Genomic DNA, 13899 nt, shown 5'->3' with positions numbered 1-13899 from the left:
GTTCACTTTGGTTATTGACCGGTGTTGAGGATATCACCGGTTGCATAACAACAAGTCAGTATTTCTTTTATGTAGGCTACAAACTATACAAATGTTAAATGATTAATTTAATAAATTTTGTTGGTTGATAATCATCAATTTGTGATAAAAATAGCAAAATAAATAATTATTGGCATTTAATTTCTGTACATATTATTATTTATGAATTAATTTTAAATCAATATTTCAGTTTCAGAATATTATATACATCTACTTCATTAAATTCAAATCTATTAAAGAAGTCTAATAGTTTTCTATCTAAGTGAAAATATGTGTATTGTCAATAGACATTCATTGTTCTATTTACAATTTTGCAGTAAACACATATATTCTGGAAAATAATTGAAGAGTTCTTATCGCCGTTGAATAATGTGTTATATTTCCTTATATTTATATTTAAACAAAAACAATGAAGTAATATACCTATTGTAAATTGTACTTATAAGACAACACATAAATAAATAAGTTTATTTTAATAATAATTATACTTTATGTTAAACTTGTACAAAGTAAATTTCAATTCACTTGTTCGTTAACTGCGCATAATATACACAATGCAGTTTTAAACGTAAAATTATATTCTACGTAATTTTAAAGCTACACAAATATTTTTTTTCAAATCATGAAGCAAATCATTGTGGACATGATCTTCACGGGTGGCTGCAACATTACATGACCTGGAAGAACCAGTTATATTTGAACGAGGTCAGTCTTTGGTCAAGGGTCAAAGCGGGAACAGAACAAAGAAAAGGGCAGACAAAATAACTATGTGGGGATTGAAGTACGTTAGTATCAAAGGTTCAACTTCAAGACCAATAAAATTTTGCTTTAGAGTTCAGATAAAACGGAATATGGTTTCGAGAAAACACTCATTTTTTATAGAGAAGTAAATTTTTGTATAATAAATGTTAGTTTATTTATGTTTTGTTAATTATCTAGCATTATATAGGCTATTTGTTCAATTGGAGCAAGTTTCTAGTTTAACTACTGTCGTGACCAAGGGAGGAAAATATGGTCATTTTGAAATGTTTTCTGGCGTTGTCAGTAGTTAGGAATATAATTAAATTCAAATATTTCTCGTTTAAAATTTCAACTGAGACTAATTCTAAAAGACTGATTTTACTTCTAAAGTTAATTATTAATATTGAATGGGAATTTTGATTGGATTTGATTCATAAATTGATGATTATCCGTTCCCTCGGGAATCTGCATGGTTGTTTTAAATTAATTCGCTACTGGCTCAAATCTCTTACATTTATTTATATGAAAAAAGTATATCGAAATTCTCTTAAGTCTTCATAATTTATTATTTGCTATCAATACAAATTATTATTCAATATAAATGATTTTTGAAATTACGGTAACAAATGATTATAAGAAAATGTATATTTCTTTCATTTTTATCACTTGTATGACGAAGTCTACAAAATTTGGATTCATCCTATATAATTTTAAAATTTTCTAAGGTGATGAAATATATACTAATAATTATGGTATTTAAAATATCTTATTGCAATGTGATTAAATAAGTTTGTACAATAATTTAAACATAAAATATATCTATTTAGAATATTAAATAGATACACATAAAACCATGATTTTTTTTTTATTTCTTTGAAAAAAAGTTGAAAATAACTTATCTATATACTATTCCACCAAGTTGTGTACCTAAACATAAAATTGCCTTAATTCGCAATATTTCTGGAAATAACTAGTATAATAAATCGTATATGTAGCAAACAAATACACAGTTGACTTAAATACAATTAATTAACAATCTAAAACATTTCGGTATATAAAGACAGAACTCCCCTAAAATAACGTGACAAAATGCTATAAACTATAGCTATAAGTTAAAGCAGCCAATAAAATACATTCCGTGCACGAAACCTTGTTAAAAAATGTCTACAATTTCTATTCAGAAATGTTTTTAAAAATTTTTAGCAGCTTTTTCAAACGTTAAATTCTCGGAACATCCATATTGATGCAAAAAAAATGCATGAACTATGCTCGATATCAGTTTTTAAAGCTATTCTCGGATATCGCTGTAGATTTCCGCAAAATCCGAACCGAATTTTCGCTTACGCAAATACAAATAATGTTTTGCATAATTCGTCAAAACATAAACACGCGATATCACTCCTCCCCCCAAAATGCATTGTTGGATGCTGCCTTCCCTCTCCCAAATCTAGCCCTTTCTTCTCCGACCAGACGAATGTTAATTATGCTATCGATTCCCAATATTAATAAACCTCAATATTATGCGTCACAGGTGATTCGAAATTTTAACCTGATCTATAAATAACTTCTTATGGAATGCTTCCGTCGGTGCGGCATTTTTGCGTTACATGAGTACATATTTTTTATTAGAATCTACGCTGGGTGCCGAAGGGCAACACGAGGTTTGGTTTTATGGAAACCTTGTCCAACGTTGAATGAATATGAATAATAAATGCTATTTTAAAAGGAATTATGTAATTAATTAAATTGTTTGGTTTAAATGTTATGCGGTCTAATAAATTGTCTCCGATAATAATCGAATATTGAATAAAATGATGTAGATTTTTTATATATATCAAATTAATTGAGTAATTTCTAGTGATTTCATTCCATTTAATGTGAATCAGTACTGGAATAGATCAATTTGTTGAGGAAAAATCACTAAAATTTCAAATATTTGGCGCGGTTTGTAACTTGCATTTCCGATAAACGGCCATTGTTTTTCATTAAATGACTTGCGCGGTGAAAGTTCGGATGGATGTATCAAAGAAGTACGTCATATCATCGTTATTGGTTTGTGTGAAAGGGTGATGGTGATAGACTTAGAATGACGTAGTTTGTTGCGATAGGTTGGCAATTCTATAAAGGGGAGCGCGAGATCGTTGTGCGGACAACAACTGAAACAGCAGGACGGAAGTTAACATCTCGGAGGTAGCGGAGTGACAACATCTTCCCACCGGCCCTTAACACCATGGCTGAACCGGAACAGGCGCCAGAACAACCGAAGGCGACCGTGCAAAAGCATATTATCGGTAAGAAAACCCTACGAAAGCGTAAGGACGACCGTAAACGGAATCCTTGCGTTTTTGTCATTTTTTTTTTTGGAGCCGAACTTTGATGGCTGTCTCCGCGCGATCCGTCATTTTGTAGCCCGCCACCCGGCGTCCATGTTCTTCAATGCGGCCAAGCACATGGTTTAAAAACCATCATAAACAATTCCCAATCATTTGCATAACGCGCCGCAAATACCGTAAACTAGACATAGCTCATTGATAAATCACATCTTCAGTCCAATTGGATTCCTTCTCGCCCCCCAAGCGTTGCATCTCTCCCTCATAGCATCCAAACAAACGCCTAGCATGCTCTGAAGCCGCCATTCCGCTTTATTTTATTTGTTTTTTTTTTCTTTTATCAGTAAAATCACTATTCCATTTAAAACCATGAAGCATTTAACAGGCATTATCAAGTATTTCAATAAATATTCTAATCTTCAAGCAACAACATTCTATTCATTAGAAATAACTATTTTTCATCAACGATAAAAGCCTTTTACGCATTTACAAAATTAATCATTGAACATTTCGTATACTTTTTTGCATTCAAACATTTCTCCTCTATTATTTAAATAAACTTAAAAGATGTCACAGTTGTTAATGTCAAGAAGAAAGTATAATTAATGTTAAAAACATTTATAACCACGTAGAAAATGCATCAATATTCTTCTTCTTCAATCAATCAAATAATTATTTTTTAAACTAATATTATGACTTCATAGAACAGATATTATTCTATTTTTTTTATTTCCAATCAACGTGTATCATAATAAATTGCGTTTGTTCGTTGTTTTATCGTTACAAATAAAAAAAAACAGTCGTTCCAATTAGAACTAGTCCAACTGTGTATTGGTTTCGTTCCGCTGCCATTCCTAACTATTTATTTCGTCTTCAATTGTTCTCATAATTACATCTGCATCTAATTGCATCCTGTTCTTCGGCTGATTGTAATCCTTTGTTTATAAATTACCTATGCTCGTAATTCAAGGAACCATTTGCCTTGTTCTATAACGAAGGCTACACGTAAACTGACTAATTAATCTGGCCTAGCTAGGCATCTCCGCAACTCCATTGAAGTGGGTAGCGAAAAAAGGTCAACAATTGAAAAGTAACGCCGATCGGTCAAATCAACGTTGCGTTCCTTTTGTAGGCGCGAAATATTATGTAATCGTAGTAAAATTAGTAAGCTTACGAAATCGAAAGTCGTTGTTTTGCTATTTTTTTTATTAAATTTATTACTTATTCGATGCACTTCGTAATATTTTCAATGACACCGGCCAAATTGGTGTGCTCAATGAATTATTAATTGTTTGGTATTCTTCGTGTTCCTTTATTATTCACCACACATTAGCCTTATTTATTCGACGTGCGACTCTTCCTATTTCATGTCTATTAATAGACGTTTATTTGTAGATGAACCCATTTTATAATTATACGAAGATTAGTACAATCCGGAATAGATTTTCTGGTTCGTGAAGTGATCTGTTCGTCTTGTCCATTTCTTTTAAATCATTTTTAAACCAGTTTCAATTCGAAACAAACATAAATATATACACGTTTCTTACTACACGACGCGAGCTAATATTGGTTCTATTGCGTAATCTCCATCCACAGTTTGGTAACCGAGTTTGTCGCGTTTAACGAACTGATAATGTTAAGTTTACATAACAAATTTGGAAAATAAGAGACTTATTCAATAGTAAGGATACACTTCTAGATACAAAAATGTGCATTGCGCCAAATTGAATCGAACCGCGCATTGTAATATATATTTTAAAATTGTGTATCTAAATAAAATATTAATCTTTTTTAATTTTATTTATAGCTAGCAAGGTTACCGGCACCGTAAAATGGTTTAACGTAAAAAGTGGATATGGGTTTATCAATAGGTAAGTTCAGTTATTTACTTTCATAGATTATTAAGAAACTTATCTTGTATCAATGTTGTGATGAAATTTACGATGTTGTTCTTAATGTGTTGCATTATTGCTGCACAGTACTCAAATCAGATTAGAGTTTGTTTTTCTGTTAGTTCTTTAGTTATTTATTTATACTTTGTAATCATGATTCAACATTTTGTTTATTTGTTTGTGTTATGCAAATAATAACCTGAATGAATTTAAATTTTACTTCAATCATTAATGCGTATTTTCTTTTTATTATAGGAATGACACCAAGGAAGATGTGTTCGTTCATCAAGTAAGTTATATAAGATAAAGTTCAAATTATTAAGATGTTTATTATATTATATTGCATAATATGTTTTGAAAGTGCTTTGTTAGCAATTTCATGATAACTCTGTTATCAAACATTCAAAATCTTCACGCACGCTCCTTAGATCCGTTTCCCGTATTCTCTAGGAAACGCTTGAGTCATAAGTGTGCAAGAATACGATACCTCCGTTTGTCTGCAGTTATTTCAGGTGCACTTGGATTAATGAAAATTAATTATTACCATAGCGCGTTTGAACATGCAGATAAATGGGGAACATTCATTTTTTCAAGCTTTTACATTCATTTTATCTCGAAAACAATACAAATGGGACAAATAAAATAAAACTAGTAGGAGAAATACTATTTGTATTATTAAAAGTACATACGGTTACTGCTATATACTATTATAATATCAATATTTAAAATAAAGAAGTCTGTTGACTAAAAACCGTCATACAATATTTAATAATAAACATAATTTATTACATATATGTTTACATATTTATAAAAGGCTATTGACCGTCAACGGAATAATTTACATGTATTTAAATTTTAAAATGACTACCTATTTTTTTTTTATTTACACATTTTTATTGGTCTATGTCTTTCCGTCTAAAACAACATGTAAACTTGTATTTACTGACTTAATTCTTTCGAAATTATTCCTCGCTTTATAATATGCTATTAAAAATATGTATAATTGACGCATATTTTTATTCTTATAGTCAGCTATAGTGAAAAACAATCCCAGAAAAGCGGTGCGATCAGTAGGCGACGGAGAAGTCGTTGAATTCAGCGTAGTCGTAGGGGAGAAAGGAAATGAGGCCGCTAATGTGACAGGCCCAGATGGAGAACCAGTGAGAGGCTCCCCTTACGCGGCCGACCGTAGGCGCGGCTACCGTCAATGGTTCTATCCAAGAGGTCGCGGTGGCGGCAGAGGACGTGGACGTCCAAGGGATAACCAAACTGGTATGTGCTATCTGAAAAACTTTTCAGATTTGTTATGTAATGTCTCTCTGAATTATAGACGGTGAAGGCAAAGAGGGGTCCGGTTCGGGCGGTGACGGCCAAGAAGGTGGGCCAGGACGCCGTTATCGGCCTAGGCGTGGACGCGGTGTATACGGAGGATACTACCGTGGACCTTACCGCGGCGGACCACCGCCCCAAGGCGGCGAAGAAGAAGTTGGCGATGGTGAGAACAACACCAGAGGCCGTGGAGGTCCACCCCGTCGCTTCTTCCGCAGAAACTTCCGCGGAGGAAGAGGCGGTGGCCGCAGACCCCGCTCTCAAGAAGGTGGTCCAGCGGAGCAAAGTGGTGAAGAGGGACCTCGTGGACAACCGCGACCCCGCTTCCGCAGACGCGGAGCTGGACGTTCTCGCACAGATAACTCCCAATCTGATTCCGCAAACAAGGTATTTACGTTTTCATCACAGCTGCATGTCATTTTTTACCACTCAATTATTTGTATTGCATCATATTTTCTATTGTGTTAGATTATTCTTCAATCCATTAATCGCTTAATCCTTTCACTCTTTTATGTCTACAATTTGAACATCTTCATTAGTTACTAACACTCCAAGGTCAATTACTTTCGTAGATGTTTATAATTGTTTTATGTTATCACAAATCAAATTGTTATTACATCAAAACTCACGCACGCTCCTTAGATCCGTCTCCGATAATCTATGGGAAACGCTTGAGTCATAAGTGTGCAAGAAAAAGATACCTCCGCTTGTTTGCAGATATTTCATTTGCATTTGAATTAATGAAAATTATTTTTTTTTGATGCTTCTGAAACTGTAGATAAGTGGGGAACATTTAATATAGATTTAATTCCTGTTATTAGTGCTTGGCACTATTTATAAGCTTATATCACAAAAAAATTACATATCAACTTGAAATGTAATTTTTCACCTTCAATTCACAATTCATACATTAATTGAAAAGTAATAATAATATTGATATAACCATCATCGTTAATATTCATATGGTTGACACTAACCATTTTTTTAATAAATTAGTTTAATTTGCACACATTTCTGACTTCTTGTCTTATCTATATTACAGGCTGAAAATGCCACAGGAACTATCAAAACGGAAGTAAGTAATTCCCGTCCTTGCATTTATTGCTTTATTTTCCCGTAGTATTGTTTGTACTCTTACTTCGTTCCTGCAAATATTAACTTATATCCTATTCTATTTGGAAGTAGCAAAAATATTAATTATAATTTTTGTAATTCTAGGAGAGCCAGCCTGTGCAGAATACAACCACCGAGAGTACAGCTTAGATCTCGAGTGGTATAAAAAAGCAAGAAGAAAAGAAGAAAAAAAACATAATATTAAAAAGAAAAAGTATAAAAAAAGAGAGTATCAAAAGATTTGATTTTTTTTAATTCGTCAAAAAAAAAACAAAATTAAACCAAAAAAATACGCAAAATCGTGAATTTTCCGGAGGAAAAATCTCTAAGGATGGGTATTTTCAAGATTTGTTATCATAACTTAGCTTTTTTCAACAGTGTTCAGCCTTTGATTTTTTATGTGGGTGTTTAATTAATATACTTATAATTGGTGATTACTTTATTTTTCCATTTTCTTATGATTTTTGTTGCAGTAATTGTTTCTAAAGAACATATAGGTTTCTATAAATTATTGTAATTTTGACCATTTGAATGGATTGCAATTGTATTTTTTTTGTGTACTGTTGATAAAGTAATAAATATCTATTCTTACCAAAAAAAAGGAATCGTATATTAGATGACTTTATTTTTTCACCGGATTGATGTGGGAGTGTAGTATCGGAAAAGAAAATGTGTATGGAAGTGTGAAGACAATTTTCCAAAATTTGCATCGTATTATCCAATCGTACTCTATAAAAAAAAATAATTATATTTGTATCTTTGTAAAAGACTTCATCCAAGTCGAATTATGTTTTCTAAATAAAAAGTTTCTAATGAATTAGCAATATTTCATTGTATTTTCCCTATAATTAACATTTTTATAAATCTCCATGTTTTATAGAATTGTGTATCAAAGATGATCTAATTTAAATCTTAACATAGACCATTCATGAAATATCAAATATTTAAAAAATATTTAACATTTGATATATTATATAAAATGTTTTTTTTTAATAAATCTGTTGGCTATCTTCTATAAATTTAAATTATGTAAATTACATAATTTAAATTTATTCAATCAGTTTCATAGGTAACGAAGTTGAATAATACAAAATTATATTTGTCAATTCACAACTCATTGACAGCATGTTGTAGATTATAAAATATTTGTATTTAATTGGACAAATATACAACTACTACTACTGGTTGAAAGTATAACTACATGTTACAAAATTAATTAGAAATCTAGTACTGAATTTATATGAAACTTTTGTCTGTGAATCAATTACGTTTCGCTCTTCTATAAGAATAAAGGAAATCAAAAATTAATGTTATTAAATCTCTAATCAATGGTTAATCCTAAGTAGTTTGTATGGTTCATTGGAATCGGCAATCTTTTTAAGATTATGGTTGATCAACAAATATTTAGAGCCGCACGCAGTGATGAATAACATGGGTCGACCGAATAAACGAAAAAAGCCGCAATTACGTATTCAAAGAGTCGCTCCGGGTTGCCACCCTTGGGCTAGCCCAATAATTATAAATATGTTTGTTGTAATTATTTATGATAATTGAGTGGAGTATATATATTGTAAAAATCTAATTTTCTAACGAAGAATATTCGTACAAAGTTATATCAAAATTTATTAAAATATTTAAATGTTGACTTAAAAGGGAAGATTTCGTTCTAGTAATATAGTAGATTACCGAAATTGATTGATTGATTCTTTACTAGTACTAGGAAATATTGCAGTTGTGGATGTTATTAATGATTTTTATGAAGACCGATAATATCGGTTTGGACTTGAATGAAAATTAACGAGTATCAAATGAATATTAACGTAGCTAAATGCTAGAGGCTCTTCCTAAAGGGAAGAAGTAGGAGGAAGAAAAAAAAAAAGAATATTTAGAATAATATAAATGTATACAATTTTACTCGACAAATTGTACACTAATGTGTCTTTATAACAGTGTTTTTCAAACACTATAATTTTCGTAAGGATGATTTTTTTTGACTCGGGGTACTCGTCAAAAAAAATCATTACTTTAATTAATGTCGAATGGATAATTTATCCATACAATATTTTTGTTTAAATCAGGAAAATAGTTTTTCAGGCCCACTTGTAAATTCTCTAAATGCTGTGTTATCAGGAGTATCAGGATCAATTTTACCAGCTGAAATTGTTATAAACTCATGAAGATAGGAAAACGAGTCCACTTCTCCATTAGCAACTTTATTTTGCCACAAATAGCCAACGAACATCGGTATGAAAAAGAAGCTGTGCATTCAAAGGACGGCATTTCATGTAGTTAATAATTTTCACGCTTTCATCCTGAACTTTTTGTAGATCAGCGGTCATCTTACGTATTGCCAAAGCCTCTCTGTCAATGCAACAATGTGTGGATATGAGATTTGGGACAATATTCTGAATTCTTACAACGGGTCCTTTATTAATTCCGACCATATATTTTGCTCCGTCTGTGCTTATTCAAACATATATATTCAAATCAATTTTGTTTGCATCTAAGAAACGCCATACAATTTGCAAAAATTGTAATATTTTCCATTTCGGGCGTGTAAAAAAACGTACCGCGTACCTCCATCAAACTCAAAAAGAAACTAATTCATTGCAGTAAATCATGCATACTCATGTTCATAGTAAGAAGGGGGTGTCAAGTTCCGAAGCCGTCAAGTACCACTGCAATGACCAGAACTAATTTTAAAAAGAAAAATGCATGTTCAATTTTGGTAAACAGCAAAAGCACCAAATAACGAAACAATTCAACGATTCTAGTCTAAATACTTTAGAAAATTATCTATCAAAGTACGCTGAATAATAAATATTGTTTTATTTCATAATTTATTGGATTAATAATTTAATAGGTTTCAATCTATAATATAATCCCAATGAACGAAATCTTGAGCAAAACAAATCCTGCAATGTATGTCAGTATTAAAATTCATAATCATTCATACAAAGTAGAAATTGTATAAAATAAAACACAAAATAATCTACATGCTGACATTGATATACGTCTTGTAATGCAGACGCTCCAATTGTTCCGTGTCTGCATGTATTTCCGTTAAGTACTTTATTTAATTTCACATTTGTCGAAAGTTCGAGTTCCCACTAAAATAGAATCGAGCTGTGACAAACATCAGCACGCAAATCCTAAAGACACTTAGCGTGCTCTAATCGAAAATGAAAAGCACATAAATCATGCCAATTAACACACGCAAATCACGTTCTTCTTGTACGATTATATCTAATCGATACAGCAAAGCTTTCATCAGATTCTATATATTTTTTCGAATCCCCCTGCAATATTTTTCTTTGCTTTTAGACGAAACAAAAAAAAAAGAGAACGTGTATTGAGAAACATGCGTATGCACCGTTCCTTATTTTGTAAGTATAATTAATGGTAATTAGATAGTGTAATATTTTTAATTCTGGTTTAATCTAATGAGCGCATGTTCAAGTAAACGCTCCACTTGCGTACATACTCTAACGTTTTTTATTCATCTGCTGTGGTTTCCAGAATAAAATGAAATAATTTTTGCTCGGTCAAAACACTACTTTCGGCATGTGTACAACAAATGCACACCCAATTACACATCAATTAAACAAATTCCATAAGAAATTCCCAGATGTAAAATTAGGGAGAATAACATATACTTGCTTTAGGGTAACAATTTCTAGATCATTTAGAATCAAAAATTGAATTAATATATCATTTACAATCTAAAATAATATAATGTTTTAATTTCATAATTTCCATAGATAATACAAATTGTTTTCTGCGACTAAAAATAAAACTACAATAATAAAATTATAATTATATATCCTCAATTACTGTTAATATTATATATATATAATATGAAGCATTATTTATTAAGTAAACTAAATAAATTTACATGCAATATTTTGTTTCAAGCAAAATACAAGTGTTTTAAAGTTAATTAATAAATATAAACTTTCACAGCATAATTTTCATTTTCACTAGTAGCACTCGCAATTTCACTGATACCAAAAACAAATGGTACAAAGAAAGGTACATTAATTTCTTTAAATGCTTTGTTGTAAATATCTACATTTTATTACAATTTACATCCATTCAAGTTCATACGTTTTATTTATGGTACAAATTACATTTTTATATAGTTTGAGTTGCATACTGCATAAGCTCTTTCAACATACTACATCCATTCACAGTAACTGCATATATCGATTAATACCTCGCATAATGTGTTGAAAAGTTAAATTGTATTTTTTTACGATTTTAATTTAGGTCCTAAAAATAATCCGATATATTAAGGCACGGATTACCGCATCATGAAAAGTGGTAGATTTATTTAATAAAGAAACATTGGATATGTGAGCTGACTTTTTTATATAATATTATAACCAAAATGTTCTATTGAAAATATAAAAAGTTGAACTAATCGTTACGAGAAGATGAACAAAAAAATCTAATCGTTAAATTCATCAAAAAAAAAACTTGACAATACTTGTTCTGTGAAATACTTTTATTTCAACAATTTATTTCATCAAAATTTAATCTTAAAATCATCTAGATGACGTTTTTATCTGTTTATTTTACTTTTTACTGTATTGATTTAATAAACAGTTATATAATTTACTAAAATATTCAATGAATTGTGGTAATTTATAATACATATTAGAGCAGTGTTTCTCAAACTTTTTGGTCCGCGACCCCACTTTTGTACTTAAAAAATAAACCCCTGCCCCGACGTCCCGACTGTCATTAATTATAAAGAGTATAAAACTTAATTTAAAGACGTCGGTCCGTAGCACTTTGGTCCAAATTGGGATCAATAAAAATGATTAAATTTATTGCATAAATTACATAATTTAAAAAAAATTCTAAATACAATAACAAAAAATAAAATAAAACTTAACTGTCTCAAAGGGTTAAAGGTCTAAAAATAATAAAAATACAAAAAACAAAAAACAAAATTATTCATTAATTGCAATTTAAGTCATGTTTTATTATTGGTTTTCAAAAAAAACAAAATAAATAGCATGGAGCAGAACGATTTCCCATCGGAAATCTTCCTATAAACAATATAAATTTAACTAAAAAATTAATTCAATGACAATATCAACACAAGAAAAAATCAATTTGAAAAAAATATTCATTCTAATGTACAATGAAACGAACTTTTAGTTTCTAAAGGAGGGGTCGAGGGTGTTTTGTCTCTTTAGTCTATGAGGGGTGTCACTATTATCTAGCAGGGATAACGCGAGACTGTTGGGGTGGTTTTCAAGTCTGTTCTGGTAACGGGCACTGATCATGGGGATTTCACTTTTAACAGTGTTCATAGACGGAATATACAGTTATAAATTATATTTTTTTGTATCCTTAGATTTAAATAAAACGAACTAAAGAAAGTAAAGCTTCGCTAATCCTCAGTAATTGCAATATGTTCATATAATGAATGTTCGGATTACGTATTAATAAGATAAGATGCCTGAAGAAATATAATTGACTTAATGGTACTTAAACTAATTGCACAGTAAATATTGATGTATTTTCAATTGACTATTTCTTTATTAAAATAAATCAAATATACCTATAGACTACTCATTAAGGAATACATCAATACCTCGTACTGCTTCACTATAGTACGGTTTGAAAACAAAATAAAAAGAAATTATAACAAATTAGTACACAAAATTATTTTTTTATACATAATTTGTAGTTTTTCACTTTATTTATACAATTATTTCAATGTTTCGGTCACAAAATTAATATTGGTACTTGATTGATCTTTGTAATAACAAAACTGCATTGCATGTATTATCAAAGGTAAGAGCTCAAATATAAATACTTACATTAGAATGACCAGACGTTCTAATTTTTCGGGATTTGTTAGTTTTGCTATGTAAAGTAAAGATATTAAAACAAAATCTTGTGAAGAAACGTAGTCATATGCCAATTTTTGAAATTTATAAAATTTCGTACTTTATTATTCAAATATTTTGTTATTCATCACTGAATGGAATAACATTATCTTATATCTTGCTCTATTAAAAAGAATCTTAACAGAATAGCAATAAATATGTATTTTATTCAAAACTAATAAATACTAATTAATCCAACAAAGAAAAATTACAAACATGTCTGATTATCTAGAAAAAATATGAATAATTAATGAACTACTATTAATGATGATTCTTTATATTTTGCAACTTATTAACGTTATATAATATCAAAATTAGTATATACTAATTTTACTATTATAATATAGAAGCACTAAATTGAAAATAATATTTAAATATAATTGGTGTATTACGAAATCGGAAAGTATTAATTAATTAAAGAAGTCAGTCATACGGATTGTTTCTTTGAAATGACCGAATAAAATCTGAATTTTATATATTAAATGACCGTTTTACAATTAGCAAGTTTATGTAGTTTATAATTAAAATACTGGACGTGGTCTGGTGGGG

At 30.2% G+C, this 13899-nt stretch overlaps 1 protein-coding gene across 2 annotated transcripts; it reads left to right on the top strand.

The window, feature by feature from the left end:
* The first annotated feature begins 2916 nt into the window (after positions 1-2916).
* Positions 2917-7878, top strand: LOC108564794 (Y-box factor homolog). 2 transcript variants are annotated; one of them, XM_017923928.1, is made up of 7 exons: positions 2917-3071; positions 4918-4981; positions 5258-5291; positions 6031-6274; positions 6333-6718; positions 7374-7406; positions 7550-7878. In XM_017923928.1, exons 1-7 carry the CDS (start codon positions 3011-3013, stop codon positions 7592-7594), a joined length of 867 nt encoding a protein of 288 aa, XP_017779417.1. In that variant the 5' UTR covers positions 2917-3010; the 3' UTR covers positions 7595-7878. The 2 variants fall into 2 exon arrangements, with proteins under 2 accessions (XP_017779417.1, XP_017779418.1); XM_017923929.1 differs by lacking the exon at positions 7374-7406.
* Positions 7879-13899: the final 6021 nt, after the last annotated feature.

The sequence above is a fragment of the Nicrophorus vespilloides genome, unplaced genomic scaffold (assembly GCF_001412225.1).
Source record: "Nicrophorus vespilloides isolate i.1.1-1 unplaced genomic scaffold, Nicve_v1.0, whole genome shotgun sequence".
Taxonomy (NCBI): Eukaryota; Metazoa; Arthropoda; class Insecta; order Coleoptera; family Silphidae; genus Nicrophorus; species Nicrophorus vespilloides.
The sequence above is the reverse complement of the archived record's forward strand: the minus strand, read 5'-3'. Positions and strand labels throughout refer to the sequence as shown.